The 21,326-nt window shown below is 37.6% G+C and overlaps 1 protein-coding gene across 1 annotated transcript; it reads right to left on the bottom strand.

Annotated features, from left to right (window-relative positions):
* Positions 1–109: 109 nt before the first annotated feature.
* mrps5 (mitochondrial ribosomal protein S5) lies at positions 110–20,341 on the bottom strand. The gene is made up of 11 exons (XM_084096383.1): positions 20,271–20,341; positions 16,087–16,215; positions 14,798–14,923; positions 13,103–13,336; positions 12,351–12,385; positions 5,296–5,386; positions 4,818–4,864; positions 4,494–4,551; positions 4,046–4,108; positions 2,595–2,731; positions 110–594 (listed from the first exon to the last, which is right to left on the bottom strand). Exons 1-11 carry the CDS (start codon positions 20,317–20,319, stop codon positions 370–372), a joined length of 1,194 nt encoding a protein of 397 aa, XP_083952509.1. The 5' UTR covers positions 20,320–20,341; the 3' UTR covers positions 110–369.
* Between the last annotated feature and the right edge of the window lie 985 nt (positions 20,342–21,326).

The raw sequence follows: 21,326 nt of genomic DNA on the forward strand, positions 1-21,326 counted from the left end.
CTAACGGTTCGAGAGATATGTGGTTAACAGACACACACACAGACAGACAGACAGACAGACAGACGTTTCTGTAATTTATAGATAGATATATATAAAAAAAGCTGACATGTAAAGGGGTTTTAATGTAGATTTATTGGTGCATTTACAGTACAAAGTCTACATTCACTTCCACGCTCTTCGTTCATGTATATGGACACATCAACACATTTCTGGGGCTCCTTCTGGACTTTAACTGTTTGGTGAAATGGTAGTTTAGCAGCATGGTTCCAATCCAAGCACATGCCCCAACACTCTTCCCAGCAAACGGTTGTCAGTTCCGTACTAGAGAGTCGGCCTGCAGTGCGTTTTAGCTGGACATCCTCGTTCAGATCACCAGATGGTCCTTTTAACCTCTGCCCACACTGATCTCTTAACACCCTGTGCGGCCTTCACATCAGCCCAGTGCAGACGTGGGTTGGGCACATCGTCCTCCGCTTCAGGTTCCTTACGGGCACCGAGCTGCGGTCGCGCCACCACGATGGGCAGAGGGCCCTGTTCGGCCCTGAACTCCACCACATTCAGCTGCTTTTTATCAGATAGATTCTGATGAGTCTCCTGTAGAGGGACAGGGGAGAGGACGTCAGTTCCAAGCCAGTTTAGAGTGTCCTTAGTTTGTGATCATGCATACTTAAGGTCCTAGTGAACAATGGATTAGTCTATACCAGTGATCTCTCTCTGCACAATTCCCACTTCTTCTGGGATCCAATGAGAGAGGACTCGGGATTGCAGTGATGACTGGAATTACATGGATTTAGCCTGATTGCTTTTCCATTACTTTAAAAAAGGGTTATCAAACACAGCACAAATGCTGCAGGTGAACATCATTTGAGTAAAAAACACAAAAAAACAACATCTGGCCCACTGGAGAGAAAGGATACTAGCACTTTTTTGCTTTGATTGCACATTTGAGTAGCATTTCAGATGAAATAATTCATCTTCTATTAGTTTATTTTAAGGTAAATTACTTTGAAAAGACAGTAACATCTTGTTGTGACAGCTTACATACTATCAAATACATGACTGGCGCAACCACGTGTTCCTGGAAGAACAGTCCCATCAACCATCAATCTGATTTTAGTGTGAGAATAAAGAATGGAGTAGGGGCTTAAACAACATTGTTATTTACCCATAATATCTTTCTGACTTAAGAGGTAATTAAAGGAGAACTCCGGTCAATTTTAACATTGAGCTCATTTTTTTGTAAATTTGGAGTGCTGTTGATACAGAGAACAACAACAAAAATCAGTGTTGCTTACACCGTGTTATCCTCTTTTTAAAATTTGCACCCTGTTGACTTCAATGGGGCAAGTTTTAAACCTGCTTTTAGCCTCTTAACATCCTTGATGTGTCATTACAAGTGCACAGCCATTGTGAGTGATTCCTTCAGAGTGAACACGGGTGAATCTGACTGCAGTAGATGTGAAAGATATGAATAAAAATTATGTTATTTCAGCCAGCGCACATACCTGTATTTACATCCTGTTTTCGGTCGAAGTCCACAGTAATCGATTGTCGAGTTCACGCGCATATGTTTAGTTACCTATGATCACGCGCGCGAACTCGACAATCGATTACTGTGGAGTTCTCCTTTAATGGTTGGGTTAGAGGTAGGGTTAAGTTCATCATGATGCCAAAAATTCTTTAGTCAATATTTACATATACCAGTTAAATCTCAGTAATCTTAAAAGGTACACTGTGTAGGATTTTTTCCCATCTAGCGGTGAAATTGTATTTTGCATTCAGACGAATAGTGCTCTCTAGCGCCTCGCTAACGGTAGCTGTTATGTACCAAGAAGCTATGACAACATGTCTTCCAATAGCACTTCATCAAGTTTTCTGTTGGGTGATGAGGTTTCGCTGGTCATGCTTTTTTGATGACGAGAATTCCTTCTCCTGTGGCTCGGCATAAGTATGATCCTGCATTATGAAGTACCGTGCAGTGCAGCCTTTCAAATTTGCTGGGGCAGTGACAAGCGCCTCTCACTGATCTCCTTATCCGCTTCAGCTGGTTTCAGTCACGTGATGCTGGTTCCGAACGAAAACGCGTTGTGGAAACGCGTTGAGGTAGGCTAATGCTTTTTGTCCATCTCTGCTATTATAGTTGGTTAAAATGGCGGAACAACATTGAAGCCTCCTAGGACTTACCCGTCCAATGTAAATAAAGATAAGAAATTCTTCGCTTACGAGGATAAGTCAGATCATTGGAAGAGGGAATTTTACACCAATGCGGACATATTTATGAATATTGATTTTAGCTAATAAAATACTTAAAAAATAAAAATAAAATAAAATAAAAAAACTACATAGTGTACCTTTAATAATACTACAGCTACTTATTTAAACCAGTTAAGTTTTATCATAAAAATTACAACAATGGCAAGTATTTTTCAACAAGTAAACGCTATATTTTAAGCAAATAGTCAGTAAATAGGCTACCAAAGATGTTGATGCAGGGACACACCATAATTGGCAAAATCAGTCACTATTTCAAACAAGCCACTGAGACGTGTACAAAGACTGATCTTATAGGTTATGGTACTGTTATTATCTCTCACCTGATTGGCCAGGCCATGGAAGAGAGCCCTGGTGATGTTGAGGAGGTTGACCGAACCGTCTACTTTTGCGTACATATCCTCTATCCCAATCAGTTTACAGAGAGTGATCACTGCCCGATGACAATGCAGACCATAACCTGATAGAGAGAAAACAATAAAGGGAGAAGGTAAAGTTTTTATTTATTTCGTTTTTTACTTTTGAAAACAAAATTTAGTCAAGACTTTGTCAATACTGTCATTTTCATTAATATCAGGTAATTTTATTGAGACTTATATGGCAAAATTTATTCAACAAAAATAACATCTAAAGATAGTCCACCCAAAATGAACATTCTGTCATCATTTACTTATCCTCATGTCACTCTATGCCTTTCGTTCTTTTGTGAAGCATAATAGAAGACATTTTTAATAATGTGGGTAACAAAACAGTTTCAGGTCCTATTGACTTCCATTGTTTTTTGGGCCATACAGTGGAAGTCAACAGTAACCGAAACTGTTTGATTACCAGCATTCTTCAAAATATATTCCAAAGGAAAAAAATTGTCAAACAGGTTTGGAATGACATGATGGTGGAATACAATTGTTTGGGTGTACTATTTCTTTAACTAAGACCATTATACTGTATGTGGTTAGGTAGTACATTACAGACCATGTGCATTATTAATACCTTGCTATTTTTTATCTTGACATTTTCATTAATGGTACATTTTTATTAAAATTGTTTATCATCACATTGCACATCTAGTTTCATCTTGAAATCAAAAAAACCTTAGTCAATTGACATTTTCATGGGTGAGATTAACACTGGAGGAGAGAAAGCAAAAGAACAGACATCCAGAGTAAGTGTGATCCCACGGCTGTGTTCAAGGAAAAATATTAAACACATTACAAGACAGAGTCTACAGATGGAAAAGGTGGCAGATCAGGTTCTCTGTGAGTTTCAGGTCCAATCATAACAGTTCCCGCCAGGTTTCATTACTTAAGTGTCAGAGGTAAGACGTGGACTCTTGAGGATTTGAGTCACATCAGAGCTGAACTCAGAACTCCATCTCAAATACGAACATCATAATTTCAGCTCTGATGTCTGAAATCATTAAATCCATTGTGGCTCAGACTAGACGTGAAGGAAAATCTGATACATGTGCTTGACAGTTTGAAATGACAAAGTTTTTTATAACTGCTATTTTTGCACTATTAACATGCAGTACTGACTGACGTCACAAGTGACGCACACAGTCACAAAATCAGAGATCGTTCCCCTCAAAATCTGATCCAATGTGGGCACAGTAGCATGCTACTAGGTTTTGGACTTGAAAATGTGATGGATGTATGTGGAAACAGATTCTCTTATATGAAAAGAATCATACTGCAAAACATACAAGATAAGCTCTAACATACTGGGCACACAGCTCTGTTATTACGCAAACTGTGATTGATTGTGTGTGAGTTACCTTTGTTCTGTTTCTTCATTCTGAGTGTGGTCCTTTTAAACTTAGACTCCATGTCATGATATACTGCACATGAGGATGAAAAGATAGACATTGACAACACATAGAAAGAGAAGTCTGCAAACTCAGAGTCATATGACACTTTCTCTCTCGAGTATAAACCTCTGTTGAAAAGTTTAGTTTATGTTTTTGAAAAAGTCTTTTGCTCACCAAATTTGATTTAAAAAAAATACAATAAAAGCAGTAACATTGTGAAATATTATTAAAGTGTATTACTTCAAAGTGTTATGAATTCAATATACATGAATTTAATATCCCTCCCCCCTTAATGATGCTAGAATCGTCTTAAACTGCACAAGAGCACATATAGTGATTTACAATGTCTGTTTGTTATATGATAGACAGTGACGCACGTGTGTAACACTCGCACACAGAGTAGAGTGTGACTCACTGGTATGGTTGTTGTATCTCTCAATGTAGAAGAGATAATGCATGGCTCGGTTCTTTGCCTGTAAAACAAAGCAGCGTATTTAATGTCAAGATGATTTCACTGTAACCTGATTTGGTAGCTCTAACACTGAAATGCTGAAGGTTCAAAATGTGCCATGGGAACTGAGGAGTTCTTGAGCTCACAGCCCAGTTCTGTCATTATTGTCCCCTTGAGCAAGTCATTTAACCTCAGGTAGTTTGAGAGGAGAATTGTGCCTCCAATGAGTGTCCGTTATGTGACTTTGGGTGGGCGTGAAATAATGTATGCATGTGACTTGTGGCTTACTTTTCTAAGTGCGGTGTTCTTGTCTGCTGCTTTCCCCAGTGCAAACCCTGCAGAGAAGCAGAGAACAAAACAGCTCATCGACACTGATTATGGCCATTGTATTTTTCCCAGCCTCATATTAAACTACTGCATTATTCCATATACTCCAGACTTAAGAAGTGCACAAGTGCATATTTTCAAAACCGACTAGTCAGTGAGTTATCTGAACACTTAACATACTTTACTTTAATAAAGAACACCTGCTGTGAACACACAAGGCTTTCTAACTTTATGAAGGACAGGAATTGCATTAATCTTATGTTTTGTTTATAAATAATAATCAATTTTTAAGATATGGATTGCTGTGTTATTTTCATATGAGTGAATTTATTGCTAAAAATGCTGAAAACAACAACACAAAATGTATACAGGACCTGAATCTAGATTAAGAAATTCAGGCTAGAGAATCATCATTAAAGGTGCACATGTCCGGATTTACCTGCGACTCCATTTCCATTGCCCACAGCGACCAGAGCACTGATGGATCTCTTCCTGCTCTCTTTGGCTGTGACGTTAAACACGCTCTTGACCTGTCAATCAAATAACAAACATCACACATGATTGCCAATAGCTGCAGGGGCTCGATTTCTGTTAAGTGTACTTCCTTAAAGCAACCAGCAGGAGGCAGTACAAACCTATTAGAAAAGGCTAATATGTTCCATTGAAACGCATCTGAAATACTGCAAGTCAAGTCAAGTCACCTTCATTTATATAGTGCTTTTAACAATATGGACTGTCATCAGTTATTAACTTAGGAGCCGCTAACACGACACCGTTCTAAAAGAAAACCCTTAACGCGCTCCGGCCCGCTCATCCGCACAACAACAGTGCCTGGTGGCTCGAGAACACAAACCTTGTGTTAAAAACTTTGCAGTCATAGTCTCTCTCTCAGTCTCTCTCTCAGTCTCTCTCTCTGCTGTAGATGTGTGTGTAATTGTATAGTATAAAGTAATACAGAATAAAAGCATTCTTGCTCCCGCTCCTTACTGAAATCTGTTATGTAAGGTTTGCTGTAGGAGTATTATTGATATGATGAGATCTTTGTGCTGAAAGAAAAAGCCACCCACTGGCAAGAACTAAACATGTTCAGATGAAGTTACAGGGTGGATTTAAGACTGTTCAAAGAGCTCAAGCACAAAAGTTATATAGCTGATTATGTTCTAAACCAGCAGTCGGCAACCCTTTGAAGTGCCATATCTTGTTTCATTATTATATTCGTATCGATACATACTCGTCATATTCTGCAAGAAAGCCTTGCTTTAAACCCTTGGTTGCAGTAAAGCCTTGCTTTAAACCCTTGGTTGCAGTAGAGTCTCCTCTTTTTTATAATAAAGTATTATTCTGACAGCAAAATAACTACATCACTCAAAGTGCCCCTGTGCAACCCACTAGGCCAGTTTACATGGTTTATCCACGCTGCATGGTTCATTTGGATTATTTGGCTTTCATACAGTTGTGTGAGGATAAGGATTACCACAAGAGGTACTTCCACATGCAAACACAAGGGAGTTTAACATCTCTATAGTAAACAGCTAAATAAAAAAACAGTATTAATCTCTCTTGCGCCAGTGGTTACAAATTTTCATGCCAATGGTGGCACACATGCATAAGATTGCCAAGGGTGGTCCTAAATCTTCAGTATCATTTAATTTCCCATGTTCAGCTGTTTTTCTGTTTATCAGTGATTCTTCTCTACACTTTTGGTCACTTTTTGAAATCCAACTTCATACAATTAAACTCTACACTTTGGGATCTCATTACAAGTGCATAACTGAAAAACTACAACACTGCTCAAAAGCTTAGGGTCAGTAAGATCATACTGACCCCAAATGATCCATTTACACTGTTAAGATTAACTAATTTTACTACTTAGTCATTATTTTTTACCTCAATACAAGCCAGTAAAAGGTCTATCGATAAATGGGTTATTTCTAGAATCCAAGTATGTAAACAATCACCTACAACCCAATCTGCATCTCTAGTGCACCCAGGTTGAGAACCACTGTGCATCCAATGAAATACATGTGACTACTTCATTATCTCACACTTACTTAAATCGCTAGATATTATAATTGGTGACACTCTCTCTAAGATCCACTGTAGTCATTTGCTCGTTTTCTAGATCACTGAGGTCTCAGTAATGGCACACTGTGCTATTCAAATGGAAGCACTAAACAAAAACGATGACGGGACAAAAAGAACAACAATGTTTACTTAAAAAGAGAGGGAGAGTTGGGTGGGGGAGACTCCCACCTGCATTTGGTCAGTGTGATGCTGAAGCACATGCCATCTGTTCAGACTGCTTAGACAAACACATACACACCACATTCAGTAAAAGCAAAAAGTTAATCTGAAGGAAAACCGAACACAAAGGTTTGCATGGACACATAACTGTACACATCTGCTCATTAGCTGTACTTGGTCTAGGTCATGTCATTATGTAATCACTGCAACCGTTGTCCTAACCCGCAATTATCATTTTAATGAAATGCAACAACTACACCTCTGTATGCTGCTCAGAGATAAAAGAAAATGCACATGAGTGTGTTTATCTTTGCTAATCAGCCATTATAAATTACATGTACTACATCCTCATAACAAAGATATGTCAGACATATTAGTGAACCAAGATTATATAATATAGCTCTTCTCAAATCCCATTTGTAATTAGAAATAATTTCCAATTGTTTCCTATACTGTTGCAAATTTGGGTGTCACAGTGCTCATTTTGTATCTTTTAATACATGCTAAAGAGGGCATAGCACAATGTAAACCACTTTGGTGAGAAATTGTTTGTATGTGTAATGAAATGATGCATGTATGGGACTGAGCAGTGGAAAGTAGGTCTAGAAAGTAATCTGGACTACAGTGTAAAAATATGTAGACAATGTAACCTTGGCTACAGAATAAAGAAGTGTTTCTCAACCGGTGGGACAACCCCAAAGTGGGTCGCAAGACTGTTTTGAGTGGGTCATGGAGTGTAGTCAAAGAAACAACAACAAAACTCCTTTCAAAATAAAAGTCTTGCATAAAAAAAAACATTTAGAATTAAGTGCATGAAAGCTGTTGCCTCTTCTGAAAAGACTTTGCTCTTCTGTCAGACAGAACACACTTTTCCATTCCACTGCGCTACTTTTACAGTGTACTTTTCTATGTAAACCCGCTAGAAGGATGTTTTTTACCGATGCGCTAGAGTCTTTTGCAAAGCCTTTTGCATGACACGGCATTCTAAAAACACGACAGGTTATTATGGACAGTGTCATTATTCTAACAATATTTTCTTAACTTGTTTAGGGCCAATTCACAATGAATGTTTTTTTTTGCGGTTAAATTACGAGAGTGCAACATCAGTTACGTTGTCCATTAGTGAGTCATGAAATTATCAAAAAGTACCAATAAACTAGGATTTGAATGCAGGTATGATGTTCATTCTATTCATCAGGATCAGCGTCCATATGTTTTATTAACAGTTCTTGTTAGTATTGTGTATTTACAATGACAACTGTTAGTTTCCATAACCTTCCCTCATGTTGTTCCAAACCTGTATGAGTTTCTTTCTTCTGTTGAACACAAAAGAAAATATTTTAAAGAATGTTGGTAATCAAACAGTTGATGGTAGCCATTGTTTAATGAATTATAATAATTGCAACGAAAGTTAAAAAGCATTGCATTATTTGCAGATTCATTGGCCTTGCTACATCTAAAATTGGTTGTTTGTTAGGTTTTTAAATGCATTAGACCAAGTCAATTTTAAGGTGTAAAATGTAGTAGTATATAAGAGTAGTATGACAATAACAATGTAATTAACTTGACAATGTTAAGTGTGACTGTGAAATGGTGTGTAAGATACGGTAAAGGGGAATGAGATCATTTAACTATTACAAGACATGATGAACTGCATATGGGAGCCTAAAACTGTAAAATTCTTCCTCTTGCTTTAATTTATCTTCATAACCATTCAATCTTTTTATCACTTTCCTTTAACTATCAGCCATTTCTCTTGCCCTGCTCTGTCTGTCTCGCTCTCTCAGTCTTGCTCATGTATCATCCGCTCTAGAGCACTATGGCTCTCTTCCCTCTCTCTTGGCAGACATTGTGTGTCCTTGGGAGAAGTTCTTGGGTTTACAGGAAATATTTGGCTTAATTAATGTGGCTTTATAAGTACTTGGGCCCTTCAGACTTTACTTGTGCCTTGTCTAGGACACCCAGGAGACTGCGAAATGGAGGAAAGGAAAAACACAGCACTTTATATGCATGTCTGATAATGTCACCAAGCTTTTCAAAACCACTTCAAATTAATCTGCATCCAGAGACGGAGGTCCTGGAGAACAGCAAAAACTCTTCATTTCTGTGCAAGCCCACTTGTGCGTGTACTGGGTTCTCTCATAAGCTCTGGGGGTAATGTGAGGACAACACGCCACCATGTGCCCGGTCACATGCGATATGTTGTTCTCCAGACTCAGAGCTAATGTGCTGGACATTGCAAAAGACTGAGGGGGTCTGACTCACAGTATGTGGTGGTTCATTCTAGTCACTTTTGCCAGCGGCCCTAAAACGTCAATCAAAATGACAGAACGAGAGAGATGGGAAAAGACAGAGCAACAGAATAGTTCTGTTCTAAACCCCTGAGAGCTGCCTTTGTAGGCAGTATTTTAAGGCATCACAGCAACGTTCCTGACGTGAATTCTGTTTCAAAAAAACTTAATTACGCAACCTCTTAAAACACATCCTTTTGGCAGCATCGCAAGCAACCTTTATAGAGTAAGCAATCCTATAATGCACGGTGACAAGCTCAGTGGAAAAAATAAATCCAAGGTGGATTTGATTCAGTAATTATTGAATTAATTAAACACCATGGAAGTATGTTTCCACCTTGCACAAAAAATAAAGTTTGGGGTTAGATTTTCTTTTTTGAAAGAAATTAATACTTTCATTTAGCAAGCATTAAACGCATTAAATTGATCAAAAAAGACAGTAAAGACACTCATAAATAGATTTCTATTTCAAATAAATGCTGTTCTTTTGAACTTTCTATTCATCAAAGAATTCTGAAAAAAAAGAAGCAATTTTGATAATAAGAAATGTTTCTTGAAGGCCAAATCAGCATATTAGAATGATTTTTGAAGGATCATGAGACACTGAAGACTGGAGTAAAGAATCTTAAAATTCAGCTCTGCCAAAACAGGAATAAATTACATTTTAAAATATATTCAAATAGAAAATAGTTATTTTAAATTGTAATAATTTTTCACAATATTACAGTTTTTACTGTATTTTGGATCAAATAAATACAGCCTTGGTAAGCAGAAAAGACTTCTTACTGATCCAAAACCTTTGAACGGCAGCGTAAATACAAAAACTATATAATATATAAAACTTCATGACCCTAGCAACAAGCTTGAGTATCAAGGAATCCAAATTTGCTTTTACCAAGTAACAAAGACTTATACATAAGAACCAGTCATATAAGATAAAATAATGTAATGAATCATGTCACCTTTGCCATACACTTCTATAAAAACTGTTGTACTCTTTTGATCTGAGGCATTCTCTGTGATTAAAGCATATTCAAAGGCATTGTTCAGAGTTTGTTTGATTACTGCTGCACGGCTGACTAGACTCTATAGATCTTACTTCCATTCCCAAGTGACAGTGTTTCCTGGAGCACTAAAGATCTTATTTCCATTCTGAAGTGATGGTGCTTAAGTGGAACACTAGAGACCTTACTCCCAAGTGTTCAAAAGGGGCAAGGCGTTGTCCGACTTGAAGCAGGTATTGAAGAGGAGACGCCCAGTAGAGTATATAAAGTTGTAAGTGTCGATTAAGAGACGCTTGGGTGTCGATAAGGTGACGCCCTCAGGTAACTTAGGGCAGGTGCGTAAGGAAAATCTACCACAGCACCGAGGCAGATCCCTAGGTTTTGAAACACAGCTAAAAAGAGAAGAGAAGAAAAGAAAAAAAGAGGACAATTCCCCAAAATCATCAGCCTTCATTTTGATTCCTTTGCAGTGTTCAGATAGGGAAGAAAAAGCTTTGGCTGTAAAGCTGTCCACTTCTTTGCCAACAAAGCTTTATGTAAATGAAAGAATCAGAGGACAAAAGAAAGACAGAGAATGCAGTAGAGCAAAAAAAGAGTGAAAGAGAGATGAGGACCCGAGGTGAATTGTTGTTCTGATTTCCTTTCTAAACTCAGCAACATTTCTCTGCCAAATGAGTCTTGTGGTGCCAGCCAGGGGCTCTACACAGAGATTTGTTTATCAAACGTTCATTGTTGTGTATAATTAGATAATTCTCCTGATACTACACACTACATGATAATTTTGTGCAGAGCAAATTTTGTGCCCCGACTGCCTCCCATTTAGGAGTTCAAGAGACTGGTTCAGAAGCTCTGAAATACACACATGCAATCACATACACGAGGGAGATACACACACCAAACGATAAACACTTTCTCTTGATTCTCTTGAATTCAAAAAAGATGAAATGTTGCAAATATCTCCAAAGAACATCTCTTTGACATCATCACTAACACACTAGCTCTGTTCCAAAACCTATTTAGCTACTTTTCTAGGCAGCATTTTAAGGCCTTTTCTCGACATAAAGGCTGTTTCCAAATAGTAGGCAAAATGATGCTGCCTCTTGAAGCATTTTACTTCCTTTTGGCAATTCTAAGGCAACACAGTGTGTATCCTTTGTGGATAAAGCAATCCAAAAATGCACTGTGACGAGAAGCCAAGGGAAAATGTAAGTGTTAAATTTGTTTTAAAATGTAATTTATTCCTCTGATGGCAAAGCTGCATTTTCAGCATCATTACTCCAGTCTTCAATGATCCTTCAGAAATCACTCTAATATGCTGATTTTGTGCTTAAGTAACATTTCTTACTTTTATCAAGTAATTGTGCTGCTTAATTATAAACAGATTTGTGGAAACAGTGACCATATTTCTTCAGGATTCTTTGATGAATAAAAAGTTTAAAAGAACAATTTATTTGACAAATCTTTTGTAACATTAGAAATGTCTTTACAGTCACTTTTGATCAATTTAACACATTTTTGTTAAATAAAAGTATTGATTTCTAAAAAAACAACAACAAAAAAACAAGCTGCTGTGTAGATAAATCAACCAGAAAGGCCAAACCAGCACAAAAACTCAATCTCTTGTCGTTGGTAGGGGAAAATAATATTAACTTATAATAACAATTCACAATCAAATCAAATCCTGATGAAGTATTTTCCCTTTCACTCATGAATTTATTTATGGTTTATTTGAACAGGGAGAGATGCAATACACATAAAAACAACTGGAAAATTACCATTGCAATTCAATGCAAGTATCATAGTGTTTGTACAAAAGCTAATTTGCAACATTCATCTGTAGAACGGCCTTTATAAACTACAAAAATGTTAAACAAATTAAGGGGGGGGGGGGGGGGGATAAGTACATTTTAATGCAGTTTCATGTTTACAAAATACATGGTTCAGTTCGTACTCACCTCTATGACGCGCGAGTCAAAATCTTCGTAAGTTTCTAAAAGAAGAAAAAAAAGGACAAAGCACAGTCACACCTTTTTATAAAAGACAATAAACACCAAAAGTCATTAGCACAGGTTGAGATTGTGAAAAGGGCTCACACAGCCTATTTGTTTTTGATCAGGGACAGCAAACGTGTTAAATGAGATTAGGTGAGTGTTTTGTTATGACCTCTAACCCCAGGGCTCTTCGGTTGCTGCAGTAACTCATTACAGGTGTTTCATTTTGCCTCTGAGACAAGCATATTTCCTCGATTTAAAGGAGGGGGTGTTGCTGTTGTGACTCAGGGGTGAGAAGTTGTTGGAACAGATCTAGACATGATTTAGACTCCAGGCCTCACCGTCGCTGGGCAATCCATCACCACGACTACTAGAGATTGCACCTACTACATCCCATCGGCCAAACAGACGGCAGGAAATACATTTGCGCGGCAAGATGGTGAGCGGCAGAACAGAGATGAACAGCTGTGTAAATTACAAGGAGATTGCACTTTCTGCATCTCGTTTCACAGTGTCTGAGTGTTAAAGCAACCGAAGCGTGTAGATGCAGGTGTTGCGCCATACATCTTACTATATGGTCAAAGATTGTGTACACACCCTTTTTAATAAAAGCGTTTGCCCATTTCAGATACATTCATTATAAATCAAGTATACAGCTATACATCTCCTTGACCAAGAATTTTCAGTAGAATGGGACAAATCAAAAAGGTACACACCTCCGTTGGGCCCCGGATCCAGCGGGCCAAGGCTTATCCCACCCCAGGAGTAGCCGGTCCAGCCTCTCTCTTTCTTTATCTTGGTCTTCCTGCGTTTTTCCCATTCATCCCTCTGGCGTTGCAGGGCTGCTGCCAGCTCCTTCTGCTCTACCTCTCCCCGCTGCGAGGGTTTCTGGACGGACCCATCCTTATACACCGGAGTATTCAGACCGGGCCACAGGTAGCCAGCACGACCTGAAGAGGACACAAGAAACCATTTAAGTGCATGCACTTAATGTTACTATAGGTTTCTACCTTCTTTCAAGAAAAGCCGCCATGAGAGAGTGTAAGAAAGGGAGAAAAATAAATCGATAGATTCCCCTGAGGTATTTTTAAGTGAAAGTAAATAATGGCACTCGATAACTGTGGCACTCAGTGAGTGATGTCAGCTTAGAAGATGGTTAGATTCCAACGGGAGATATAAACCTCTAAACTTGAAGCCGTGATTGATATTCATTAACTGGAATGGTGGGCGCAAACACCTCAAGAAATGGACAGCTAATGGTTATTGCTGTTTATAGCCATTTTAATCTAGTGTTGGCCTTAAATCTGTCCAGAGAAAAACAAATCTGGTGTGGGTAATAAAAGTAGTTCTTTTTTTAGAGTTTATTATTAAACAGCATTTTCCTTAATGTTTGATGTACTATGCAGACCAGAGATGCAAGATTAATCGTTAAAAAAAAATCACAGTCTTGATTCAAACACCCACATGCTTTTATTCCTAAATGACGATGATTCGGCTATGTCTTTTAAACCTGACAAGTATGATCGCAGCGAACTTCGAAATTTGAATTGGTGCTGCCACTGAGCCAGAGAGAACAGTTGTCATGTATAGGTATGAAACGTCTTCACAAACAGTCTTTTCAAAAATGCAATATCATTATGTGTTAAAAACATTCAAATGATCAAGTACTTGGATAAAAGTTTATAGTCCAGACATAAACACTGATGTCTACGATAGCAATAGAGTAAATCACCTTTTGAAAGTAACTTGACACTTCAAATAAATATTGTATCAATTAAATTGTTACACCAGTAGGTAGCAACAAGTGACTGTTCCAAAATGCTTAATTATCCGGATGAAACAAGTAAAGAAATGAAACAAGTAAAGTCTTTATGAGCGAATCATTGAATCATTCTTTCAAACTGCTTTTTTTAATGAATTCAAATTAATTAAATATTTTTAAAAAAGAATTAACATTATGTCAGAACCATTAGTACATTTGTTTAGTTGTCTATTCAGAATAGTGATCTCTATTTTGATTCTCAGTTTATCCAGAATAGCACAGCTCTAATGCAGACATACATTGCCTTAAAAGTTCACTACACAAGCTCACTCAGTTCACTCAGATCATTTGTATGCTGCAAAAACATGTCATAAAATGGTATATCGCCATTTACTTGTCCACACTTATATATCAATGCATGCTTATACAGTGTTTCTGATGAACGGTAGTGTGAACTACAATGGTGAGGATTAGATAATCATAACAGAGATAATTCTTAAAGTCTTAAAGTAGTAAACAGTAGCAAAAACAGCCTGTTTCGAGTGGCAAAATGGCCATGTACACTACTGTTAAACTGGCTAAGGGTCAGTAAGATTTTAAAATGTTTATTTAGTAAGGAAGTAGTAAATTGATCAAAAGTGGGATGTACCTTCTCCAAGGTTCTGGCCTCTGTTGAGATCTTTCTTCATTTTACGTTTGGTTCTCTTTCCTCTTCCCTTTCTGGCACCAGCACCGGACTCGGCTAAGACACCCCGCCAAAGCTCATCCGCTGTCACTAAGGGAATAAATGGATGTGAATAAAAAAACAAAAAATAAAAAAAAACAAAAAAACAACACACACCTACAGCAACACATCACAGTCTATTAGCACTCGAACATGCTCAAATAAGGTAAAGAATAAATAATAAACCCTTGGTATCATTTTAACCTGTGTATTTAACAACTGCACACTAAAATGTAAATTTCAGCTGTTGGTTTTACCATGCAAGTATGATGTGTGGATGTGTGTGTGTGTGTGTGTGTGTGGAGAGGGGTTGGTAATCTGGGACATTGGGAGTTGTTTGATGTTGTTTTGATTTAATTAGGACTTAATTAGATGAGACCGAGAGGCCTGCCAGGCCTAATGAAGCATCCGATTCTAACAAAAGCAGTTCAAGAAATTTCATAATTCTATCTGACAACCAAACATCCCCAATACACACTGACGCACATAAAACCGAAGCATTCAAAAACGCACTTATGCTGGTAGACTCAACCACACCATCTGCAAGAGAGATGCTGAAGGCACATCCCTATGCAGTTCTAAAAGTTTAAAACAAAACAAAAAGTTTTTGGATGCACAGATTTTTCTTTATAATTGTATAATTATATTAAGCTTGCACTATTTTAATGAAAAACTGTTCATGGAGCAGGTCCTTATGAAAGCAGACAAGCAAAAGAGATGCGGGAACAAACGATGTTGCATATATTAGAATAAAGGGGCTCTTAAGCAGACGTTTTTTTTAATTCACTCAAATTAAGAGTCATATTTATATTCAGATTTCATGGTCCAGCAAAGATGGTTTGTTAACTCGCAAAAGACTGTCTGTGCATCACTTCTACAATATTCTCCATACTAGCAAGATTCATGTAGAAGCAAGCCATGCCCCATGATCTATAAGTAATTTTGCTACCATCGGAAAAATAAGTTTAAAATAAAATCTAAAACTTCATAGTCCATAAATGAATTGCTGTGGACTGCAGATTAGAGGTCTTCTAGAGTCCTAAAATCTGTAGCCGGCCCGAATCACTTCTTACCCGAACCCGACAGATGCTGAGATGTTTTGCGCTATGAGGATTGGAAACTTGTCATTTAGCAGACACTTAAAGCCAATATGGTACAGTACATGCAGGGATCGTCTAAAATCATCTAAACAAAGCATATAATAGCATGCTTACATTTGTTGAAGAAGCTTGAATGTCTGTTCTGCTGCAGGGTGGCAGTGACTGGAGCATACTGGGTGGGACTGCGTCTGGCCAAGTGGGAGAGGTGAGCAGCGTCCCCTAGAGCTCTCAGTGCTCCGACACCTGGTGACAAGAGAGACAGAGGACAGGACGTTTCTTAAAGTCGGCGTAAAACGGAAGTTTCAATAGTCTTTTCTTCCCTATTGTGGCGTATATCAGAGTGAAGCAGCTTCTTAAACAAGAGAAAATGTAGGGCAGGAGTCTTGATTTAGTCCATTGGGAAACGACTGTGGTTTGCTATTGTGACATGTGAATGACAGGTTGCCCCGCCGTTGCAGCAGTAACACATCAATAGAGAAGAGATGTCTCTGCAAGAGGGAAGTTATTTTGATTAAAAATGACAAAGGCACATCATGACTTAAAAAAATAATAATAATGTGCACAGAATCGTCAATTTTGATTTCACTGTGGTGACATAAAAAAAAAAAAAAATTCACTATCTACTCCAAACACTTAAATTGTTAACCATCACTGCATCAGATCACCTAAGATACAGAGAAATTACTGAGTTCCAAAGACAATAAAAACCAGTGGTGTAAAGTATTTAAGTAAATGTAATTAGTTACTACACTCTATATATTTATAACTATTTTGTAGTTTGATTGAGTATCAAAGATATTAGCATTTTTGAATAAGTACTCTTTGCTCCAGTACATTTGTGATGTACAATAAAAAAATATATTTTTATTTCTTAGACAATTTTTAGGCCATTTTTATTCCTATTCATTTGTTTCCTGTTTGTACAGCACTTTGAATTACTTTTGTGTATGAAATGTGCTATATAAAAAAACTTGCCTTGCCTTGATGAGTAAAGCAGGTTTCACACTGTACAATTTTAGCCATGATTTGGCAGTCTGATACAAATTATGAGAATCCTAAAAGATTCTTTTGATCCTAGGCTAAAATATGTAGTCTTTGATCACTAGTTTGACGTTTTCGCAGACAGCCCATTAATGACCATTGCAATAAAATTTTATCTCCATTAAAATTCTGGCAGTGTCAGAAGATTTGACACACAGTGCTGCAGTGACTTCGACAACAACCGTCAAATCAAAACACCAATAGGACTGTCAAACCTGATGACTCAATTAGTGAGACAACAACAAACCACCACTTGCTCCACACACATCTTTGTTTTATTTTTCAGTTTTCTTTTTTAAGAAAAGCCATGATCAAAATTAACGCGACAGATTTTTTTTTGTCGCTAGCCACCATTTCTATTCGCGTGTCCGTTTTTAACGTATCTTGACTGACATAAATGACATAAATGAGATGCATGGAGATGTACATGGCTGCAGCCGGTGATGAGGCCGAAACCAGCATGTCCAGTGCAAGTAGGCTTTGACTACTTAAAGGTGCATTGTGTAATATTTAGGAGAAATCTGTTGACAGAAATGCAATATCATATACATAACTATGTTTTCAGTGGTGTATAAAGATCTTATATAATGAACCATTATGTTTTTATTACCTTAGAATGAGCCATTTCTATCTACATACACCGCGGGTCCCCTTACATTGAAATAGCCATTTTGCGGCGACATGTTTCTACAGTAGCCCTAAATGGACAAATGCGTTTCGTCACTATGTTGTTCTTCGTGCAAAGAAGCTAGCTAAAGTCAGCGAATAAAACACTGACACAATGATGAACAAGTAACAATAATATTAGCAATAACATATCGTTTTACTGAATAATTAAGTAAACATAATGTCTTAATTTATCTTTGTAAAGAAACCTCATTGTTTAACTGGCTACTCTCTGCTGTCTCAGACGACGACATATTTTCCTGTCAGCCACTGTGACTTTTGTTGGTTGCAATTCACAACCTCACCACTAGATGCCACTAAAAATCACATACTGCACCTTTAATTTTGACTATTTAATTTTACTTAACATTAATTTTTTTATCCGTTATATTGAAGCAACCTTTTTGAAGAATATTGGTTTGCTTGTGCCCTTTTTGAGCACTTGAGCTTAAAGGTGCAGTATGTAATATTGAGTTGAAATATTAGGAATGAGCGCAGGTGACAATGTAGGGCGACGAGCCATACACACCAAGTTGATGAGTTAATTTATCAGCGTTTTAACATGCCTTTGGACATAGAGCTTTTTAAATGGATGCCGATGATTTTTAGGTCGGGTAGAATCTGCGATCTCTGACCTAGTTTGTTTGCTGGCTTCCATGGCTGCAATACGCTGCGTATTCCGCCAACTGGCAACTCGGCTGTCGAAATACTATTGGGCAAATTGACAAAGTGCGGTATGGCACAGACCAAAGCAAAAACAGACATTCCGGCACGGAACGCACATTTCAAAGTACAATAACTGGCTGTAGCTTTGTTTTTCAGAGAAAAATGTGAACATACAATGTGCATACTAAATCTCTGCAAACATATTCAGTCAAAAAGATTACATACAAACAACATCATTAACTGAGACTTGAGTGTTCGTAGTAGACGTTTAACAGGCTGTTAAGTCAATTGCAATATTGTTCAGTTTTATTTCGACTTTAGAAAATAAACATGATTGCTTTCTTGTTTTTCACAGGCATGTCTCTTAGGTGTTGAGTAGTGCATCTTTGAGCCTATATTCAGTACAAGTAAAATATTTAAGTACTGTTAATATCAGATACCCTGAGGCCCGGTTTCACAGAAAGGGCTTTGATTAAAGGCACACTATGTAATGATTTTGCTGAATCATGGTTGTCTTGTTGTTGTCTTCACCTCTAAAGCCAGTGGAAAATATGACAGGCATCAGGCAGAAATCAAATTCATGGATGACTGGTAATGTATTAACGTTACGAAAGCCGTTGGAGCGGAACAATGCCGCTGGAGCAACTGCTAATGAGAGACAAGCACGACACACAGCTCGAGAGCAGTGGAGCTTTTATTATCCCGCAGACGACCGTTTCCGCTTCTTCCGGCCATGCGTATGTGAGGTAACGCAGCGCTGTTTTATCATATTAGATACATTTGAGTGTGATAAAAGCTGTTATAATGCTACTCTGTACGTTCGCTCGGCGGCTACTATATGAGACACTTGTTGCAGTGAGCTAGATCGATATTAGGCATGGTAAATATGGTACTCGCTGTAAATCAAGAAAACGAGATTTAAACAAAAGACTAACTGTGTTGAGCTGTATAACAATGATTCGCTTTCTGTCGATGAATGTATCCAAACAGTTGCTCACCTGTCTAATAAAACACATAATATATTAAACCGTCTTTGGTGGAAATCGAGTGTAACGTGGGTATTATGTCATTGATAGGCGACACACGGACACAGTCCGTGTTCTGTTTAAAACGGATTATTTATCTGGATTCTTAGAAACATTTCGGATAATGCAAGTACACAAATCAACAAAATATATAACATTGTTTTAGTGTTTTTTGGATATTTTGATGCAAATATCTTACATAGTGTGCCTTTAAGTCAGGATTAAGCTTTAGCTAAATTACGACATTTAAGTAGATTTAAGTAGGAAAAACTGTGGCACTGACACATTTTAAGATACAGTGCAAGGTTGCTTTCAATAAAGACTCAAACATGTATTTAGTCTGGGACTAGGCTTAAGCCTTGTCTGTGAACTTGGGCATAGGACTTAAGTCGTATTAGAATAATGACTTTTAAGTAACTTGTAATGTAGTCATTTTCACTGTAAGGTTAAGGTATCTGTAATTTTACTCAAGTATTGCTTTTAGGTACTTTTTACACTTCTGATAAAAACAAAGAAGCCCAAAGATATGATATCAAAGTTTCTGAAACGGCTATTGAATACACTAGTCATGGTATATCACATGAACACTTCCCATACTAAGCAACTGCTTACATGAAGTTCTCCACATAATGTCATCTCATACTTATTTAAAATAATATAGACAAGACATAGTGTACACAATATAACAACTGAAGATAATATGACACATACTGTAACTAGTAACACATGCATCAAATATCAGTGGTCAATATGACAACTGACTGACAGCTCTGGCAGGGATGTCTAAACCTCTTATAATCTACACACTCTTTACATTATCTCTCACCAAACATAAAGACATACGCTCAATAGAGTTATAAAAAAAAAGTTAATTCAACAAGAGTTCTAATCAAAACGCACCTTCAAATGACAACCGGAGGACACTGCACAGCCTTGTGACCGCCGCCATGTTCGGATGCTGAGGGGTCCTTAAGCGTAAGCGGGCTGTTCAAACTTGTGCCTGACCAAAATTATAGAAGAGATCGTTGATCTTTGATAAATTACAAAAAAATACAATTATTATTTTTTGAAAGAGGGAATTTTCAAAGACAATAAGGAATATATCCGAAATATACAATTTATTGTAGCAGCCAGTATCTGATTCAAAACATTTCACATTTTTAATAGCTTCATTATTTTCAGATTAATGTACAATCGTGCCTTTATTAACACTTAGTGAGTATGACAACCACAGTTTAGTAGCCCACAAAACAACAGATTTTATAGATATTTTACATAACGTTAGCCTAGATATAGTTTTAGACATGTCGACAATACCCCTATCAGAAAATAAAGTCATATGGTTTTGGAACATGAAAGTGAGTATTTTTGGATAACGTAGCCTAATCCTTTTTTATGGCTATTTTATCAAGCATATGTTATAAGTAGGCTATGGGCCTAATTTTGGATGTTTAAGCCCACGCATGAAATTACCCCATCAAAAGATAAAAATGCAACATTGGCAGTGAAGAGCTGCAGGGCTATGATCTGAAGCTGTGTCTTCTGGGACATTACACCCATCTGCGCTCTGCCTGTGGTACAGCGTTAGAGTGGAGGATTGACACCTGCATGCTCACAGCCTAGACTCATATCCTCTATCAGCAGCTCCATTATCAGCTGTAGTCAGACTCTGTCCTGCTCAGGTTGCGTCTGGGGGAACCAGCCGAAGAGAGGTGACTAGAGGATCTGAATCATTGCAAAAGTGCTCATAAACAGGAAAACAGAGAGTGGATATCAAGGGAAATTAAAAGTGTAAGAGGCTGCATCTCATTGCACAAATTTGGGCACTAGCAAGCGGCTTCTTTTAAAATTTGCATGGTACATTGGTGACTTGGTTAAGTGGCATGATTATGAGGTTGCAAATTAAAATGAATTCAGACATTACACAAATAAAATAAAGCAAGCCATAAAACAAAT

The sequence above is a fragment of the Abramis brama genome (genome assembly GCF_963993115.1).
Source record: "Abramis brama genome assembly, chromosome: 21".
Taxonomy (NCBI): domain Eukaryota; kingdom Metazoa; phylum Chordata; class Actinopteri; order Cypriniformes; family Leuciscidae; genus Abramis; species Abramis brama.